An 18,707-nucleotide genomic window follows, 5' to 3' on the forward strand; every position below is an offset into this window, starting at 1 on the left:
ATTTGAATATTGGGACCCGTTGAAAAGTTGGTCTCAACATATCGACTAGCTTGCTCTAGTCATCATCAGATGACTGAAGAATGTGACAGAGTTATGAAGAGATTTTTTGGGGTTGAACAAAGAATTGACTAGAGTGGGATTCGAACCAACAGCCTCTGGATTAAAGGATTATCGTACCGGCGCTCTACCAACTGAGCTATCTCAAGCCCTTTATTGGAGGTCTCCCTATTTTGTTCTGGGGTGCCAGTCAGAAGCTATACAACCGTGGGAGTGTCGTGGCCGAGCGGTTAAGAGCACTGAATTCAAACTCTGGTGTTTCTGATCAGCAGAGTGTGGGTTCGAATCCCCAGCCGTGACACTTGTGTCCTTAAGCAAGACACATAACCATTGCTTTGTCCTTTGAATGGGACGTAAAGCTGTGGTCCCATGCGTTGTGTAAACGCATGTAAAAGAACCCAGTGCACTTATCGAAAGAGAAGGAGTTCGCCCCGGTGTTCCTGGCTGGATTGGCAGCATATTGTGCCATAGATTAGGTCTTATATCTCAAAATTCGCCCCACTCCTTGCAGTAATAATACCTGGCGCTTTGTATTATTATAACCGTTAACTGCCGTGTAGCCAGGAATCACACCCAAATTATGATACAAGAGTTACATTCAACCTAATTAGGGACAAGTTTCTATAATCAAGAAGGTCTTCATCCTCAGGTGACAATGACATGTACCCTCACCCTACATGTGTTTCTAGATAGTTGTACAAATCTTAGAAATTTTCTTCTTGACTTTATCTTCCCCAGTCACGCTCCCGCTGGTCGGCGTGCCGTTCGAAGGTTTGTTTAAAACCTCAGGTTTATATGGACTAACCTCCGACATCGGTGCCGATGACGAGACATGTGGTCTGGTATCCTCTTCATCTCCTCTCCTCTTTGCCTTTGCTAGCAGCAGGTCCAGCATCGTGATGGTACCAGACTGGTTTGTCGCGATGAAGGTGTAGTGGTCCTCAGCAATCTCGGCATACTTGAAGAACTTGACCTGATGAAGAAAAACAACTTCTATAAAGACTCTATCTATTGGAAAATGAGTGCATCACAAAACACTGTAGCTACAATCCCGGGAAAAATGTTTGGGCCACCCATTCCTAACGTTACAATAACCATTCCCTGTCCACTTTCCCCTGACAATAAACAGTCTCTCCCCCGTCCCCCCGCTCAATGTCGACTGGAACACAGAAGACCGTGCAACAATGAGAACCAACATTGAAAGAGGGTAGGGTGGCCCAACGAGATATGGCTGGGATTGTAGGCGTGTCACCTGCTACTGCAATCATGATCATTTCACCCCTATCTTTCAGAATTTACACCAGCTTCCAATAAAGTCTTGTATTGATTTCAAGATATTATTGTTGTCTCCGTCGTACAGCCCCTGCTTATCTCATGGATCTAATTAGGGTAAGCATTATCAACCGACTAGAAATCTTTGTTCTAAGAACAAACATCCAGGTATATCACAAATCCTTCCTATGGTTAGCACTCCTTCCAGAGCACTGCTGTGCATCTTTGGAACTGTTTACCACACAATGTCAAACAGGTTGAAACTAGTCATCGTCAAAGAGCAAGCTAGTCGAAACGTTGAGACCAATTCGAGAACCGACTCTGTGGCAGTGCAGTTAATTACAATCCTATAAGCTAAAGTAGTAGTCCCAGCCGATTTTCTATACATTCCGTATAGGTAGTAGTTAAAAAGAAGGGCAGTTCTTTTCAGAACTGAGATGTCTCCCGAATATTCGATAAATCTAAAGAAAGACAGTTCTCTAAGAACAGTCTACCTGGCAAGTAGATACACACATGGTGTTATTGCAAACCAAATATATATTGATAGCTCACCATGCAATGCCTTAAATCCTATAGGCTGAAACTACTGATCAATGCCCGAGTTCAAGGAAAGTACAAACCAAATATATATTGATAGCTCACCATGCAATGCCTTAAATCCTATAGGCTGAAACTACTGATCAATGCCCGAGTTCAAGGAAAGTACAAACCAAATATATATTGATAGCTCACCATGCAATGCCTTAAATCCTATAGGCTGAAACTACTGATCAATGCCCGAGTTCAAGGAAAGTACAAACCAAATATATATTGATAGCTCACCATGCAATGCCTTAAATCCTATAGGCTGAAACTACTGATCAATGCCCGAGTTCAAGGAAAGTACAAACCAAATATATATTGATAGCTCACCATGCAATGCCTTAAATCCTATAGGCTGAAACTACTGATCAATGCCCGAGTTCAAGGAAAGTACAAACCAAATATATATTGATAGCTCACCATGCAATGCCTTAAATCCTATAGGCTGAAACTACTGATCAATGCCCGAGTTCAAGGAAAGTACAAACCAAATATATATTGATAGCTCACCATGCAATGCCTTAAATCCTATAGGCTGAAACTACTGATCAATGCCCGAGTTCAAGGAAAGTACAAACCAAATATATATTGATAGCTCACCATGCAATGCCTTAAATCCTATAGGCTGAAACTACTGATCAATGCCCGAGTTCAAGGAAAGTACAAACCAAATATATATTGATAGCTCACCATGCAATGCCTTAAATCCTATAGGCTGAAACTACTGATCAATGCCCGAGTTCAAGGAAAGTACGTGCTTAACACAAATCATTGTGTAAGGGTAAAGCTTCGCTCGGCCCCAGCGGCCAGTCTATCCAGGACCGCTGGGATGGGCTAATAGCTTGCACAGATTCTTGTTCAGGAAGTACGTCATGCGAAGTACGTCATGCGAAGTACGTCATGCGTACAGTGCATAGAAATATGGTGCGGTGTGAATGTGATGCATGATGGGACTGCGCATTATTAAACCAATGTGCGTGCATGATACGTTTGCCCATCCCAGCGCCTGTGGTTAAAGCAAGGCGCTGGGGACGAGCGAAGGGTAAAGCTTACTATAAACCAAGAGGTGAAGACTCACCTGTGACTGACAGTCAAACGAGGCCAAGAGGTCCGTTGTGTCAAAACTCCACACTTTGATAGTACAGTCTCTTGAGCTACTGAATACATACTTATTGTTTGTCGTGATGCTTACTGACATCACGGCATGTGTGTGGCCAATCAGAAACCTGTTACATGAGTCACAAGAAAAAGAGGAACATATTTTAACTTGAAAATAGGGCTAGAAAGCTCAGTTGCTAGAGCTATTGTAGGTTAATTCGGAGGTCATTGGTTCAAATCTCGCTCCAGTCAACTTTTCTTTGTTCAACCCAAAATTAAATTTCACCTTAAGCACATCTTATAATTTGACAGCAATCCTTGCCTTGCCAAACGTAACGTTTAAAATTTTTTTACAAAGTGCTTCCTTTTTTGGTGCAGATATTCTCATGCTGTAAATTGTATGTGTAAATTACTCTTCCCTAAAAGGACAAAAAAAGTTTGGTATAAATAATTCATTTTAATACTTTTCTTCTGAATCATCTTAAGAATTACTAAAATTACTAGATAAAAATTTGCATCGGAATAAAGAATATTAATTTTTTTTTTTACCATATGCACTGATGTGTGTTAGCACTTTATATTATACAGTGCTAACACACATCAGTGTATATGGGTAAACACCCAAATTAATATATTCAAAATATTCAAACAAGAATTTTCCCACACCTCCTGTTCTTCCTCTGGAAATCCCAGACCAGCAGCTGCTCTTTCCCGCAATGAGCCCCAACAACGATGTAACGATTCTCCTGACCGAACGCCAGGCAGACGATGGTGTCCTTGTACAAGCCGGACAACTCCGCTAGAAGGCTTCCAACTGAAGTGGCCGCTAGCGACCACACCTTTACGGTGCCAACGTTGGAGCCAGTGGCCAGGAACTTGGAGTTGGGTGAGACTTCCATGGAGAAGACCTGAAACAAGAAGGAACCGAAAAAACACGTATAGTCACTGAAATATTTCTCAGACATGAAACAAATGTGAATTTAGCTTCTGCTAGGGTTGAAACCTCAGGCCACATCTGTTTTGTTTTTCTTTTATACCACAAGTCCTTTTGGTTGGTAAGCAGTTTGCAACAGCTTATTCTTGTTTCTTACATGAGTTAAAAAACAATTTTAATAACATGGCGTATCATGGTCAAGCGGATAAGAACACAGAACTCAAACTCTGGTGTTTGTGATCAGTTGAGTGTCCTGGTCGTTACACTTGCATCCTTAAGCATGACACTAAACCATTATTGATAAGTCCTTTGGATGGGACATAAAAGAGCTCAGTGCACTTATCGTTAAGAGAAGGTGTTTGCCCCGGTGTTCCTGGTTTGATCGGCAGCATATTGCGCCACACACCTTGTAAACCATAATATAGTGCTTAAAAGAAATAGGTCTCATACTTCATTATGTAGCTCCACATACCTTACAGGAAATAATACTGGGTGCTTTGATTCGCCCCTAGCTTAGAAGAAGCAATTATTATTACTATTATTTATATTATAAAAAAAATTTAAAATAAGCCTACACGCACCTGTTCATGCACCATAGTCTGCAGGCAGAACCCCATGGCACTGTCCCAAGCTTTGATCTCTCCTGCCGCCTTGGAGGCCGACAGGTACATGGGGTTCTCTGAATCTACACTCGCTCTAAGAGCAGTCGTCACCTCATCATGCCCATCCAACCTCAACTTCTCATCTAACTGATTGGCGCCATCGCAGACCCGAATCTGCTTGTCCGATCCGTCCTTAGAGCACAACAGGAGGGTCTGCTTCGGAGCTAACGCCATCACCGAGATGCTCTTCTTGAAGACCGATCGACGCCAGACCTCGGATCCTGTCACCAGGTTGAAAGCGACCATCTCGCCTTTGTCCGTGCCGCAGACGGCGAGGTCCTGCCCTTCCAAAATCTCCATTGCCACGGATGCGCAGTCTGCTGTGAAGAAGCACTTGGCTTCATTGACGTTCCAGAATTTGGTGAGTCTGTCTTTGCTGCCCGATATGCCGATGAGCGGATTGGTGTGGGTCGCAAGCGCCACACACTGACCAGACGACTCGTGTCTGTCTCGTTCCATTACCTGAAAAAAACCATCAAGATAAAGGGCCCAATTTAATAGAGTTGCCAAGGCAGAAAATAATGCTTAACAATTTGATACTTAGCTTATAAGCAGGATACCAATCACAAATGGAACATGCTGAAAAACTTTAGACACAAAGCTTACATGAAAAAGTCAGTATTTTATCACACATGCCGTGGTACGTAATTTTCAAGAGAGACACGTTTTTCACGTTAATTAGTATTACATTTTCAACAACATATGTAATTATTATGGTCATCAGTTACGTTGAACTAAAATAATGGACGAAACAAAATCACCCCAACGTAAAACTCCATAAGGTTGGGACCACAATGGTCCCGGAAGTTCAAATAAGCGCGAGACTATTCCTAAGACTGTACAGACAGATGCCATATGTCAAATGGGTTAGGGTAAGCTTTTGTAGCCTCCAGATGAGGACAGAATCCTGTGTGGGTATTTGTCGCCCCTCAAACACTGCGAACGAGCTTGCTCCAAATCATATGACATAGCAACTGTCGATAATAGTCGGAGGGTTCAAATTTAAGTGGGAACATGTGAATAAACAAGTTATTATACGTGATTTGTGAGGCATTGCATGGTGAGGTTATCAATATAATTTGGTTTGCGGTAACACCATGCGTGCATCTACTTGCAAGGTAGATTTTGTTCTTTAGAGAACTGTCTTGCCCTACTACCGAAGAGTAGATTTGTGGAATTTGAGAGATTTCTCAGTTCTGAAAAAAAAAAACTGTCCTGCTTGTTTGCTACTACCTGGGTGGAAAGTATACCAAATTGGCTTGGACTACTACTTTGTGTAGCGAGTTCTTAAATAGGTTGATTGATTGTATTGACTAGCTTGCTCTAGTTATTGTACCAGACATTATTCAAATCCAAATCCAAGGCTAATTGGATGAGATAAATTCTAAGTAAGCATTAAAATATGTTTTGTTTACCTCTCCTTTAGTCGGTATCCACATCTTCACCGTTTTATCATTACAAGCTGATAATACTCGCGGGCCGTCAGACATTGTGACCGTCGTCACATCTGATATCCAAGAGGAGTGCCCCTTCAGCGTGTTGATGCAACGTCCATCTTCCAAGCTCCAGACTTTCAATGTATCATCCTTGGATCCCGTCACCAGGAGAGCTAAGCTATCTGAATCTTTAGCGTCGGGATCACAGGTCCATGTGCATGTTATCAATCCATCATGTCCCTTGAGGGCGATTATGTTTGGCTCTTGATCGGCGTAGAGGTGACAGATTCGAGAGGCACTGCTACTGTCTCTGAGAACCAAGGTAGTGTCCGAGTGAGCAAGGATACTCAAGAGGGGCTCCTTAGTGACAGGTGCAGCAAACTCCGACTCAACGATCAAGGATGGTTCAGACGAGACGAATGGCTTTAGAGACCAGACTTTAATCTGACCGTCTGTGCTTCCAGTTACAAGAGAGTTGGCACTTGGTGTGATTGTAGCACAGGATAGAACCTTTCCTTCGTCGAACCCATCTAGACAAGTCAGACATTCTTGTGACTTCAAACACCACACCCTGAACTTCCCTTCACTGCAGACAGAGAGAAGCTTTTTTCCTGCAAGCAGCAACATGAAGAAAATGACTTCAGCGGGGTGCTGCAGAGAGAAATTTTTCTTGTCATCCGTCATGCTCCAGACGCAAACTAAGTTACCGGGCTGGGAACAGGCTAGGATTCTGGAGTCATCGCTATCAACTTGCAGATTACTGAAGCTTGTCATGTCTTCAGTGTCCAAGTCCAGAAGACACTCCCCAATGACCAAGTCAAAAACTGCCAGCGAGCGTTTGCCGAAGACAACATATCTGCTGTTATTCGTAATGCAGATGTTGATCTTGCTGCTCTTAACTGCTGGTGATTCATTGTTCTTCTTCTGCAGGGTATGAACAAGCTCTAGAGTAGACATATTCCAAACGTTGAGCATTGGGAGTCCCTCTAAATCAAGACAACCGGACAACATAAGGTCTCCTTTTGTAGTACACATCACCCGCAAGACCACACTGGGATGACCTCCAAAGATGGTGCGCAGCGGTCCACCGGGCGGGATCAGGCACGGAGCGCGTGGCACGATCACCGGTAGACAGCTGCTCTGTATCCAATCAGCTGCTTGGTGGAGAAGCTTCTCCAAGTTTGGATACTTGCTTCTGTAGTCTCCGACCCTACCGACGAGCTGCCCAGCGAGACACAAGGGGTCCACCTTGAGGTTGCTGCTAGCCAAGTACATCGTCTCAATCAGGATATTTATCTCCTCATTGAGGGGGCGAAAGTCCATCATCAGCTCCAGGAAGGAGAAGCACCTCAACTTGGTCAACAGCCAACTGAAGTTGCAAAGGACATTGGACACCAGATCCTCAAGCATCCCTGCTTCTGCGAGGTGATGCGGCAACTCCAAAAGCTTCCGCCTGTTGTATACACCCACACCGAACTCTAGTGGCTGGGGCGCCACCTGGCGATCCGCCTGGGAGAAGACTTTCTTGCGCTTCTCCAGGATGATTGGTCGAACATTTCCTACGCTGTAAGACCCGAGGAACATCTCGGCGAGGAGTTGGTGTCGTGCTAGGATTGTCTCCTTTTGGCTTAGGTAGCGATCTTCTGAGGCTTCAATAAATTGGCGATGGTACCATGCAATGACTGTCTTACCTATGAACATCAACAAAAACAAGAAACTAAAATTATTGATAGATGGAAATTTGCATCAGGGGTAAAGAATATAAGTTTGGTTTTACCCATATCCCACCCGAGTTATATGCCCAGATTTTTTTCCAAAAAGCTCGGGAACGTACTGGGTATACAGTGCTAACACAAACTGGTGTATACACCAATTCAGGCGCGCAAGTGCTGGGTGCTGGGTGCCGCGCACCACTGCTGTGGTAAACTTGTGCCTAATTTTGTGCACAAAGACACGAGAAAATCGTTTCCCTTTTCACTTTTTATGGAAATTTAATGTCTTCCTCGACAATCTATGCGATTTCTCTGACATGGCTGCATTATATGCAATTTACTACATTCTTGATAAATTTTTTTTAAATTAAGCACAGAGGAAAATACTGAAATTCTGACAAAATCTCGTTTTATTGACTATTTTATTCAGTTTCCGCGTCTTTTCCCCCTAATTCACCTAAGACAAGCACCGTTTTCAAGGTGATTCGGTTTTTATTTATTTGCAAATATTTGGGGTTAGTGATCTACATTAGTATATCATGATGTCCTGGTAAGGAAGTTGTGATAGTCGTTGAGGAAAGTATTTAATTTCCATTACAAGTGAAAAGAAACATGATTTCCTCATGTGTCTGTGCACAAAACTAGGCACAAGTTACCTCAGCAATGGCCGCGGTGCTCAACACTTGCGTGCCCGGTGTGCGCCTGAATTGGTGTATATGGGTAAAACCAAAATTAAATGCAATATTGTTGAATTGTACATTATTTTGTGACTGAATTTTTGTCTTTCCAGCATATCTTTAAAACAATGTGTTTCCCTTTCTTTGATCTAGGAATTTGTATTCTGCAATGTTTGTTTTCTGGCTTCTTACTGCATGTTTACCTTGCGTTATAAATATTTCTCGAAAGATTAAAATTCTTAGTCAGTGATTTTTTGTTCATTTCTTTTTACAATAGTATACGGGAATTTAATTGAATTGAAAAATTTTCCTGCATCCTTTCCAATATCTAAACAATCAGATTTAACTCATTATTAATCAAGCAAATGTTCAGTGTCCATTATAAAAGAAATGTATATACATACGGTCTTACAATTCAAAAACCTTTCTTAAAGCCTATAAATACACTTTTTTACAAATAACTTACAGGGTTTACAGAAGGTAATGGTAAAAGACTTCTTTTGAAATATTGTTCCATGAAATGCTTTACTTTTTGAGAATACATTAAATATCAATTCTCAATAGCGAGAATTACGGATTTATTTTAAACACATGTCATGACACGGCGAAACGTGCGGAAACAAGAGTGGGTTTTCCCGTTATTTTCTCCCGACTCCGATGACTGATTGAGCCTAAATTTTCACAGGTTTGTTATTTTATATATAAGTTGTGATACACGAAAGTGTATAATGGCTTTAAAAGATTTCTCTATGTTCAAGCGCCTATATTAAAGATATTCCATAGTGAAGTAATAATATCATTCAACTGAAAAAAAACATTAAAAAACGGCAGAGCTTAAATCACTGGCCTCGGGCCTGTGATCCAGTGTGAATATCAAGCCCTTGTGTTAACTCCTTACCCCGCCCAAACCCTTATAAAAATTGGGATGAATTGCCAGAAAAATAATTTTATTTACTGTTTAGACGTTTTTACCTCCTGACTGGCGCTCCGACAAAAACTCAGTCACATCATAATGGATTCTCTTCCAGAGAGAAGGCGGGGACCGAACAATGTTCTCAGCAGGAGGATCCCAATACTGGTAGACATCATTCAGGACTTCGTCGTCGCATGACAGAACATCCTCGATCTCAGCCTCTGCGATTCCGTTCTTCGCCGATGAGATGTAACCGAGAGCGTGGGAGATCACGATCTGGCCGTGTTTGTGCTCCAGATCCGCAAAGAGATCCGTGATGGCCTTCCGCACACTGGTTGGTAGCGCCTTCTCCGAGGTGCTCGTGTAAGACTTCCAGTGCACGACAGTCTCAAACAGCAGCTTCAGGAACAACGGCTGGGGGCATCCTGAGAAGGCCGTCGAGACTTTCACAAGTTGGGCTTCTGTCAGCTTCCGTTGTTTCATCTCCAGCCAGCTGTTCAGTATCTCTAGTCCTGTCTCTTGCGGGACCGGCTGCATGTCGATGTAGCAACTGTCACCGCTGAGGAGTAGATGAGCCTTCTCCCTGCATTTGTACTCATCTTCAGACAGCATTGAGACGACCACCTGCACGTATGGCGGCAGGGACATGGGAAGCCAGTTCATGGCGTGTGCATCGTTGGCTGGTGACAGTTGATCGACACTATCGAAAATCAGCAGGAGAGGCTTCTCGGACGTTGCAACCGTCGCAACTAATTTCCTGAAGAGTTTTGACAACTCCGTGTAATCATCCAGGATTCTTGAGGTCGGCTGCTCCAAGCCATAAGCAAAGCAAATCTGTAAACAAGACAATATGTTTCATTAAGTGATGTTCTCTCTCGCAACAAGGAGTAAAGAGCAAAAGAAAATCAAAGAGTGAAATGGCAAAAAAAAAGAGAATTTATAGCATATAGGGGCCTACAGGGTGCTTTCAATTAACTTCCCTGGGTCGACCCCCGGGCAAGCCCCTGACAAAAGCTAATCGAACGATCACACTCGCCCTCTCGTGGCAACGTCATGCACCTCGGGTCACCCCCAAGTGACCCACTCCACAAGCAGGGCACTTGGGGCTGACCCGGATGAGCCCCTGGAATGACGTCAAAGCTATTTAAACACACCAGGGCAGACTGGGGTCGACCCAGGGAAGCTAATCGAACGCAGCCATTGTAATAATGTGGGTGGATCAAGGAGTGTCTCAAATGTCGGAACAGAAGGAACATTCTAATTGGATTCTCATTGGATTGGATGAGTATTCCAGATTTACTTCTTTTAAGGAAGTTTGACGGCTTCATGGAGATTTGTAGTAAATCCATCCTCACGGAATTACACGTCTGCGCTAAAACATGGTCTAGCCGCAAAAAATTGAAGGCGTATTTCGCCAGCCAACCACATCGATCCATACTATGATGACGAAGCTAAGCCAGAGATTTATAATCTTTGTGCATTACAAACTCAATTTTTCAGTGTTCAGAAACTGTCCTGCACTGCAATCCCAGACAACCCTCAAGCAAAATAAATCCCCCAGCACATTTTCTCACGATTCCAACATTCTCTCAAAACCCATCTCTTCAGATTAGCCTATGCAGATATTGAGTGAAAATTTCTTCTTGTTATTAAGACTTTTACCAGCGCCTTTGAATGTTTCACAGATTAAGTGCGCTTAAAAAATGCTGTGTTATTATTATTATTATTATTATTATTACCTGTCGGCAAATAGACTGTAGCGTTGAATGAATCCCACTGCTTTGTCCAGAGGTACCCAGGAATCGAAGAACCACTACAAACTCTTGTTTGAGCCATGTGGAGGCATTGCGGGCAAGCATGGCCATGACCGAGGTCTTGCCTGAACCAGAGACACCGTGGACAATCAAGGGTTTCCTTGGATTCTTGGAGAGCACGTCTTGAATGCTGGTCATGAGATCCTTGCGGCCGTGGAAACCACTGCAGGTCAAAAGTGGTGGCTTAAAAGCTTTTACAAACTATTTGATTTGCACACAAATAAACGTTGGGCTTCAAGGAGCACTTGCCTTAATTGGCAAAATTTTAGTTGATTTTAGCTTGGGCGAAACATTTTGTACATTTGGTAAAAACCATGAGTATAATCTACTTGCTAGCAAGATAACGTTCTTTTGACAACTTGTTTTGATATATAATCTACTGCCACGGAGGCTGCAGCAGAATATGTAGAAAGACACGTTCTCAAAAGAACATAAATTTACCCAGCAAGTAGATAATTATACACATTATATTACTGCCCACAATGCAATGCCTCTAATCCCATGTGAAAATTGCTTTTTTTAATTTTACAAAACACAAACTCCCTCTGACAAATTTCATAATGAAAAGTTCGTACCTGCACTTTGTGTGGCAGAATTTAGCATGGTGAAGAACTTCCTCATAGAGGTTGGCCACAGCTTGATCGGTGACCTCTGGCCTCAGCTTCAGGCTTCGATCGATCATCCTCGTTATTCCGTCTCTGAATTTGTTGCAGATGTCGTCCAGATACTTGGCATGCATGGGATGGGAGGGATCAATTCCAGACGGGGTCCAGGGGAGGGTGTACCGCTGGATGGAGTCCTCACCGACAACCGATGGGAGGTACTTGGTCTTCAAGTTTTCAAGAGATGTCCGAGCTTCTTCATCGATTGAACTGGTTGAGGGAGAGGAATGATACACAGTATGATATTCATGAATTCGTTGCGTATTATTAGGCATTTTTAACTGAAGCATCTGTTTGACTTACACACTACTACTACCCCAATTCATAAGGCCTTTCCTAGAGCTTGACGAAAGCGCAGAATTCCCTGCTTCCGCAAGCGCCGATTCTTTGCTTACGGTAAGCAGAGCTATGAAATTGGGCCAAGGATTAAAACCCAGATTCTATAAGTTACAGAACTTGAGTCCATTGTTCCAGACCGCTCGGCCATCTCATCAACCGAGGGTGGCCAGTACAGGATCCAAACAATGTCAAACACACTCACCCATCATCTATGAGGTCCATGTATCTCTTTGTGGCCTCATCTTCCAGCTTGACTCCTATGCCCTGTAGGTCCCGAGTGAAGAACAGACAATTCTCTGAAGGGTTAGAGACGTCTTTCAGTCCTTGTCTTATTTCAGTTTCCGTTACTACAACCAAAGACAAAAAAATGTGCACATTTAACCAAAACAAATTGAAATGACCATAACAGTCTAGGGGCCGATTTGACAAAGATTGATGTTAACTGCAAATCAATCATAGTTAAAGCCATTATACACTTTCGGTACAGAAAACAAAAAAAGGTTCACAAATTTACAAATAATTTACAGGGTTTACAGAAGGTAATGGTGAAAGACTTCTCTTGAAATATTGTTCCATGAAATGCTTTACTTTGAGAAAACATTATAACAATATCAATTCTCGATAGCGAGAGTTACGGATTTATTTTAAACACATGTCATGACATGGCGAAACGCGCGGAAACAAGAGTGGGTTTTACCGTTATTTTCTCCCGACTCCGATGACCGATTGAGCCTAAATTTTCACAGGTTTGTTAACTTATATATAAGTTGTGACACACGAAGCGTAGGACTTGGACAATACTGTTTCCTGAAAGTGTATTGTTGTGAAATTACATGACACTTATTGCTGATTGACTATTAGTTATTAGTTATTGATTACTTTAATCTGGTTAATCATTACCTGCTGATAATACGCTCTGCAATCCGTGCGATCAGCGCCACATTGAACGCTCCTGATTACATCTGCTGTGCGTGAAATAGAATCGCATGTGGAAACAGCGGGAGCTCGTTTGGCCACGCTAGCGCCCTCTGTTGGGTTCCACGCTAAACGCTACCTTTATTAATGGTTTTATACGGATGCATTTTATAGAATGTTTTGTTCTGTATTCTTAGTAATAACATGCTGTATGTATAAAAAGACAGCTGAACATTATGATAGTTAGTTCTCATTCGGATTCTGAAGTTGTCGGACCTTTGTCCGAGATTAAACCAGTTGAACCACAATATTCTGTCCGTGTCTAATACTTCTAAGTTGCGTCTTTCTACAAACTGAACTCACAACAGTATAATGGCTTTAAGTCAAGTCCAATACAAATCACTGTGGTGATACTTGCGATGAATTTTATTGCTTTGTGAAATCGGCCCCAGATCCTACAGGGGCTCGGATTTAGGGGGAAAGTTCCCAAGACCGCAGGGCTTTTATCTAAAAAGTTACAATTGTTTTTTATGTGCATCAAAGCTTTGGAATGATCTCCCCTCCCCTATCAACGCCATACACTTGATCCCCCATCGATCATCAAAAGCCTGCTTTTATACTTTTATTGCATCTGTTTAACGATGGTAAGTATATTTAAAGGCAGTGGACACTATTGGTAATTGCTCAAAATAATTATTAGCATAACACCTTTCTTGGTGACAAGTAATGGGGAGAGGTTGGTGGTAGGCCTGGGCGATTTATTCAAATATCCGGTTAATGGCGAATAGGTTTTCCTATCCGTAACCGCAAATGCCTTTTTTTTCTTAACCGGATATCCGCATAGGGCGCAAATAGCTATTTATAAACCGGATAGTTCTGTAATTACAACCAAGTAACCGGATATTCTTTAATATCCGAATATCCGCGGACGTCGGGCGACAACTGATAGGAATATTTTGTCTGAATCCTTATGAAACTTCCATTAAGACAGCATAAAACAGCATAAATTAAGTATTTAACTATGCTCACCTCCGTGTAGAGTTAAAACAATGACATTTCTGACGTAATTTGTTCAAAGATTACGAAAGTTTTCCTTCACGTAGAGTCAATCACGATCAAAAGAAACAGCAAATCGCCATCTTTAAATTAGATCGGGTTATTTTTATGAATGAACCGAGTGACACTGTCTAAAACTACTATCAATCCGCCCATAGACCTTATCGCAAATACCAATGCGCAAGCGCAGACTGTTGAATGAGGTGCATTGTGGGATAGATAGGGATCAAATTTGGATACCAGCTAGACCACAATGCACCTAATTCCAAGCGTTACGCGCGCGCCCCGGTATTTGCGAAAAGGTCTATAAGATCTCATTCACAAACGAACAGCGCCCTCTAGCAAAAAATTTTTTTTATTAATTTTTTTTAAATTTTAAATAGCGCCCTCTAGCGGCGGAAAAACTATTCGAATATCCGGTTAATTTCGGATATTTGGCCAGCGGTATCCGAATACCAAAATTTCACTATTCGCCCAGCACTAGTTGGTGGTATAAAACATTGTGAGAAACAGCTCCCTCTGAAGTGCCAAAGTTTTGGAGAAAGAAGTAATTTTCCACGCACTTGATTTCGAGACCTCAAGTTTAGAACTTGAGGTCTCGAAATCAACCATCTAAACGCACACAACTTCGTGTGACAAGGGTGTTTTCTTCTTTCATTATTATCTCGCAACTTTGATGACCGATTGAGCTCAAATTTTCACAGGTTTGTTATTTTATGCATATGTTGAGATACACCAACTGTGAAGGCTAGTCTTTGACAATTACCAATAGTGTCCACTGCCTTTAACAACTCAACAGAATAGAAAAATACTTAACATATATGTTGCATACTTACCAGATTCACTAAAGACAAGGGACTCTTCTTCCGAGATGATTCCCTCAACCGCAGCAGACTTTGCTCCCCGTTGTAAAATCCTCTGCAACCTCCCAAAGATCCTCCACCAATCATCCCTGTCCTTCTTCTGCAACTCCGGCTGCTCTTCATTGTAGAAATTTGAGAGGAGTGCTGTGATTGGCTGAAGGACATGCAGCGGGGGACTGGCGTTGGTGTCCTGGACATACCAATCAGTCACCAGTTTGCACTCCTCGGGATCCGCCTGTGATTGGATGACTTGGAAGAGCTTGTCAAAGTGGGCGGAGTCGATCGATGGTGGTAATGGTCGATACCCGTATTTATTTCCAAGGAAACCCTTCAGTGAGAAAATAAATCGGTATAAAATAGAGTTAACATCTAATAATATGTACTGCTTAACCACGGTATGTATTATTGTAATATTGTTCTAGCAGTGATGCCGAACAGCCGGCAAAGGGTGCAAGCATGGCTGTGTGGTTGGAGTCTCCTGCCATTGGATCAAGCAACCCACTCGCTGTAGAAGCACGCATCCTGGCGTCTTTTGCTCTTGTAACCAGTCTAGTTGACAAAAAGATGACAGTACTTCCAAAGAAGTGGGGTGTCGCAGCAGACACTCAAGAGCTTGAGTCTGGTGGCTCTGGTGTTTCTGATCAGCAGAGTGCAGGTTCGAAGCAAGACACTTAACCATTATTGTTGCGGCCTTTGGACGAGACGTAAAGCTGCATAGTGTATGTTGTGTAATACACATAAAATAACCCAGTGCACTTATTACAAAGAGAATATTGGCTGCAAATTGCGCCACAGCACCTTGTAAACCATTACTCCACCACATATCTTGCGGGATAAATAATGTTAAAACTTCAATGTTAGAGTTATTGCTTTTGTGTGTTAGAAGCTCTGAAACATAGGTCAGCACTACACTATGCAAACCAACAGCTACTTTTCAATCTGTGTGGTTCACTGCCGCAACTTTCTCTGTCCTCTAACTGATTCAGACATTTGAGGAGCACCAGATCATGTCCCCACTCACCACAAAATGAGGGCCCATGGAGAGCCTCTTGCAAGTCTCAATCTCTTTGATACAGAGGGCAGAGGTCAGGTGATCGGCCGTGGCGTTGTCCCGCACGCCCCATCGCATATCCACCACCTCAAAGTCCAGGCCTTTACCCTGACAGTACTTCTGGATGTCCGGAAACACGTCCTTCAGAAGTTGATTCCTCTCATTGATAGTGTCTAAAAAGCAAAAAGATCACAAAGAAACACAATGAAAAAGAAAAAGACAGGCTTGGAATTACACGCAGGCCATGGATGTCATGGCCCCCATTGCCCCTGGTCTTGGCCCCCTTAAAAAAAAAGTAGCTTTTAGAAGTACAACAGAGTTTTGCTGAATATGTTTACCAGCCAAAATACCATGTCACATGTACAATCTACGACTGGAATCCTTGTTGTTTTACTAAGCAGAAAATGCTTTTAAGCAGGTTGCTATGAAATTGGCCCTTGATGTCATTTTCTCAACTATCTTGGTTGCGCCATTTTTAGAGTCAATGTCCTTGTGTATTATACCATAAGAGAATAACTCTTGCTCTGAGGAACCATCCAGAGATAAATTGTAGTGCGAGCTTTAAGTGATGCAGAACTTTACCCGTTGACTTCCAAACTCATGAGGGTGGCACAGTCACTGCGTGTTCATGCATGCAAGGAGTGTACATGTACTGTTGGTAATTGTCAAAGACCAGTCTTCTCACTTGGTGTATCTCAACATATGCATAAAATAACAAACCTGTGAAAATTTGAGCTCAGTTGGTCGTCGATGTTGCGAGATAATAATGAAAGAAAAAACACCTTGTCATATGACGTTGTGTGGTTTCAGATGCTTGATTTTGAGGCCTCAAATTCTAAATCTGAGGTCTCGAAATCAAATTTGCAGAAAATTACTTCTCTCTCGAAAACTATGTCACTTCAGAGGGAGCCGTTTCTCACAATGTTTTATACTATCAACCTCTCCCCATTACTCGATACCAAGTAAGGTTTTATGCTAATCATTATTTTTAGTAATTACCAATAGTGTCCACTGCCTTTAACAGTCATTTGTAATATCAATGGATACCTCAATTAATGTCAGTGTTACATAAGAGTTAAGCCAAACCTGTGAAAGTTGAACTTAGGAATACTCGGACCACATTGGACTCTTGTGAGGGGAGGTTGGTTGTCTTTCCTTGAACGAGAGATTCAAATGCAGCAGGGTAGTTACAATCAGACGCCATACTGTAACTTGTTGATCAAGCAGATCTCTTATGATATACAGTTATCTGTAAGTAAGGCATGAGGAAAGAATTTAATTTGCTGTATTTAATGTTGCAAATTCACGCAATAGGATTTTAATGAGGTTTTTTTTAAATCGTTAATAAGCGCACAGGAGCATGTTTTATGGATGGGCGCTATAAATAAATTGTCATAAAATTATTATTATTATTTATTAGTATTTATAATAAACAGGGTATATTCAGTAAACTCATGACCAGACAATTCCGGGAATCTTGTTTTTAAAAATATTATTACAATACACCAACCTCACTGTGTAAGTATCTTGAACAGAACAAATAATTATGTTCAATAAAATGTTGATTTTTTTTATCTAAAAACAACTGACTCAGTTACTGAGTAATAACATTAAATTTTTCATATTAAATCAAAAATGGTAAATAGTGATGAGATAGGCCTAAATCTTCCCTTACTTAGTCACGACACCAGTAACTTAGTGCATTCATGAGGTTGTTGCGATAACGTAAGCCTCCTCCCGACGGCGAAGCCGCAGCTGCGGTTGAGAGGAGGGTTACGATAATTTGCAACTACCTCATGAATGCACTAACTAACTACTGGTAAGCTTAGTGCCTCACTCAATGGTTAACCCTTACTACAGTGAGTCATCCTACGGAAAAGTTTCCGTATGGCGCCACCACTTTTTCATTCGATATGAAATAATATAGTATCTAATTTACCTCAATGAGATATCCCTTTTTGTAAAAAATAATGAGTGAAAAGGTGGTGGCGCCATACGGAAAGTTATCCGAGATTCGTTCCGTTATTATTTTTGTATAGCCTTCACGAGACAAAACTAATTAGCAGTTATTGTTAAAATGAAAACAGTTAAATTCAATCATTGTCACTGTCTAGAAACTATCACAAAAACAACTTCAAAAGAGTCACAGTTAACAAAGACTGCTACAAGCTTTCACTTATACCCATACACAATCCCAGAATGGAACCTGAATCTGATACCAACTGGTATGAAAAACAATATGTGTGCGCATACTTCATGCAATATAATGAAACTGTGCTATTAATAGACATTTCTTTTGCAACGTCACAGCCCGAGTTTTTGCCAACCCAGATTGAAAAACTATGGAAAGCCATAAGTGCAAATCAAGAAAAGATCGCTATTTTTTGTAACAATGTAACCAAATTTGGCGATTTTGTTTAAAACAAAACAACTAATTATGAGAAGTACTTTATTTAATTGAAAGTTTGCAGAAAATGTTGAATTTTGTCAAAACATCTGTTTTTACGATTTAGTGTTTTACTAACATTCGGCCGACCATACCAACCAAGGCGGTTTGTTGATCAACAAAAGAAAGGTCTATTGTTCCCATGGAAAATGGTGGACTGTACTTTCACATAAGAAGAAGAAGAAATGTCACTTAAAAATGCTTTCAAAACCGCGACC

General features: G+C 41.7%; 1 protein-coding gene across 2 annotated transcripts; it reads right to left on the reverse strand.

Moving 5' to 3' along the window:
• Nucleotides 1-581: 581 nt before the first annotated feature.
• On the reverse strand, nt 582-18,279 carry LOC117291940 (NACHT domain- and WD repeat-containing protein 1-like). Of its 2 annotated transcripts, XM_033773959.1 has the most exons (13): nt 18,226-18,279; nt 17,130-17,292; nt 16,014-16,216; nt 14,966-15,320; nt 12,361-12,505; nt 11,733-12,029; nt 11,083-11,320; nt 9,403-10,177; nt 6,021-7,732; nt 4,525-5,067; nt 3,676-3,917; nt 2,990-3,137; nt 582-1,030 (listed from the first exon to the last, which is right to left on the reverse strand). In XM_033773959.1, the coding sequence occupies exons 2-13, from the start codon at nt 17,245-17,247 to the stop codon at nt 743-745; spliced, it is 5,064 nt and encodes a 1,687-aa protein (XP_033629850.1). In that variant the 5' UTR covers nt 17,248-17,292; nt 18,226-18,279; the 3' UTR covers nt 582-742. The 2 variants fall into 2 exon arrangements, with proteins under 2 accessions (XP_033629850.1, XP_033629851.1); XM_033773960.1 differs by lacking the exon at nt 18,226-18,279 and having other exon boundaries at nt 17,130-17,323.
• Nucleotides 18,280-18,707: the final 428 nt, after the last annotated feature.

Source organism: Asterias rubens, chromosome 6, assembly GCF_902459465.1.
Source record: "Asterias rubens chromosome 6, eAstRub1.3, whole genome shotgun sequence".
NCBI classification, from domain to species: domain Eukaryota; kingdom Metazoa; phylum Echinodermata; class Asteroidea; order Forcipulatida; family Asteriidae; genus Asterias; species Asterias rubens.

What these genes read in the sequence shown, in the direction of transcription:
- LOC117291940 (XM_033773959.1), bottom strand. Translation starts at nt 17,247, where the DNA reads ATGGCGTCTGATTGTAACTACCCTGCTGCATTTGAATCTCTCGTTCAA. An exon ending in GGATACCGACTAAAGGAGAG is followed by an intron (nt 5,068 to 6,020) that starts GTAAACAAAACA and finishes GGTTTTTTTCAG; the next exon opens with GTAATGGAACGAGACAGACA. An exon ending in CGTTTGACTGTCAGTCACAG is followed by an intron (nt 1,031 to 2,989) that starts GTGAGTCTTCAC and finishes TTTCTTCATCAG; the next exon opens with GTCAAGTTCTTCAAGTATGC.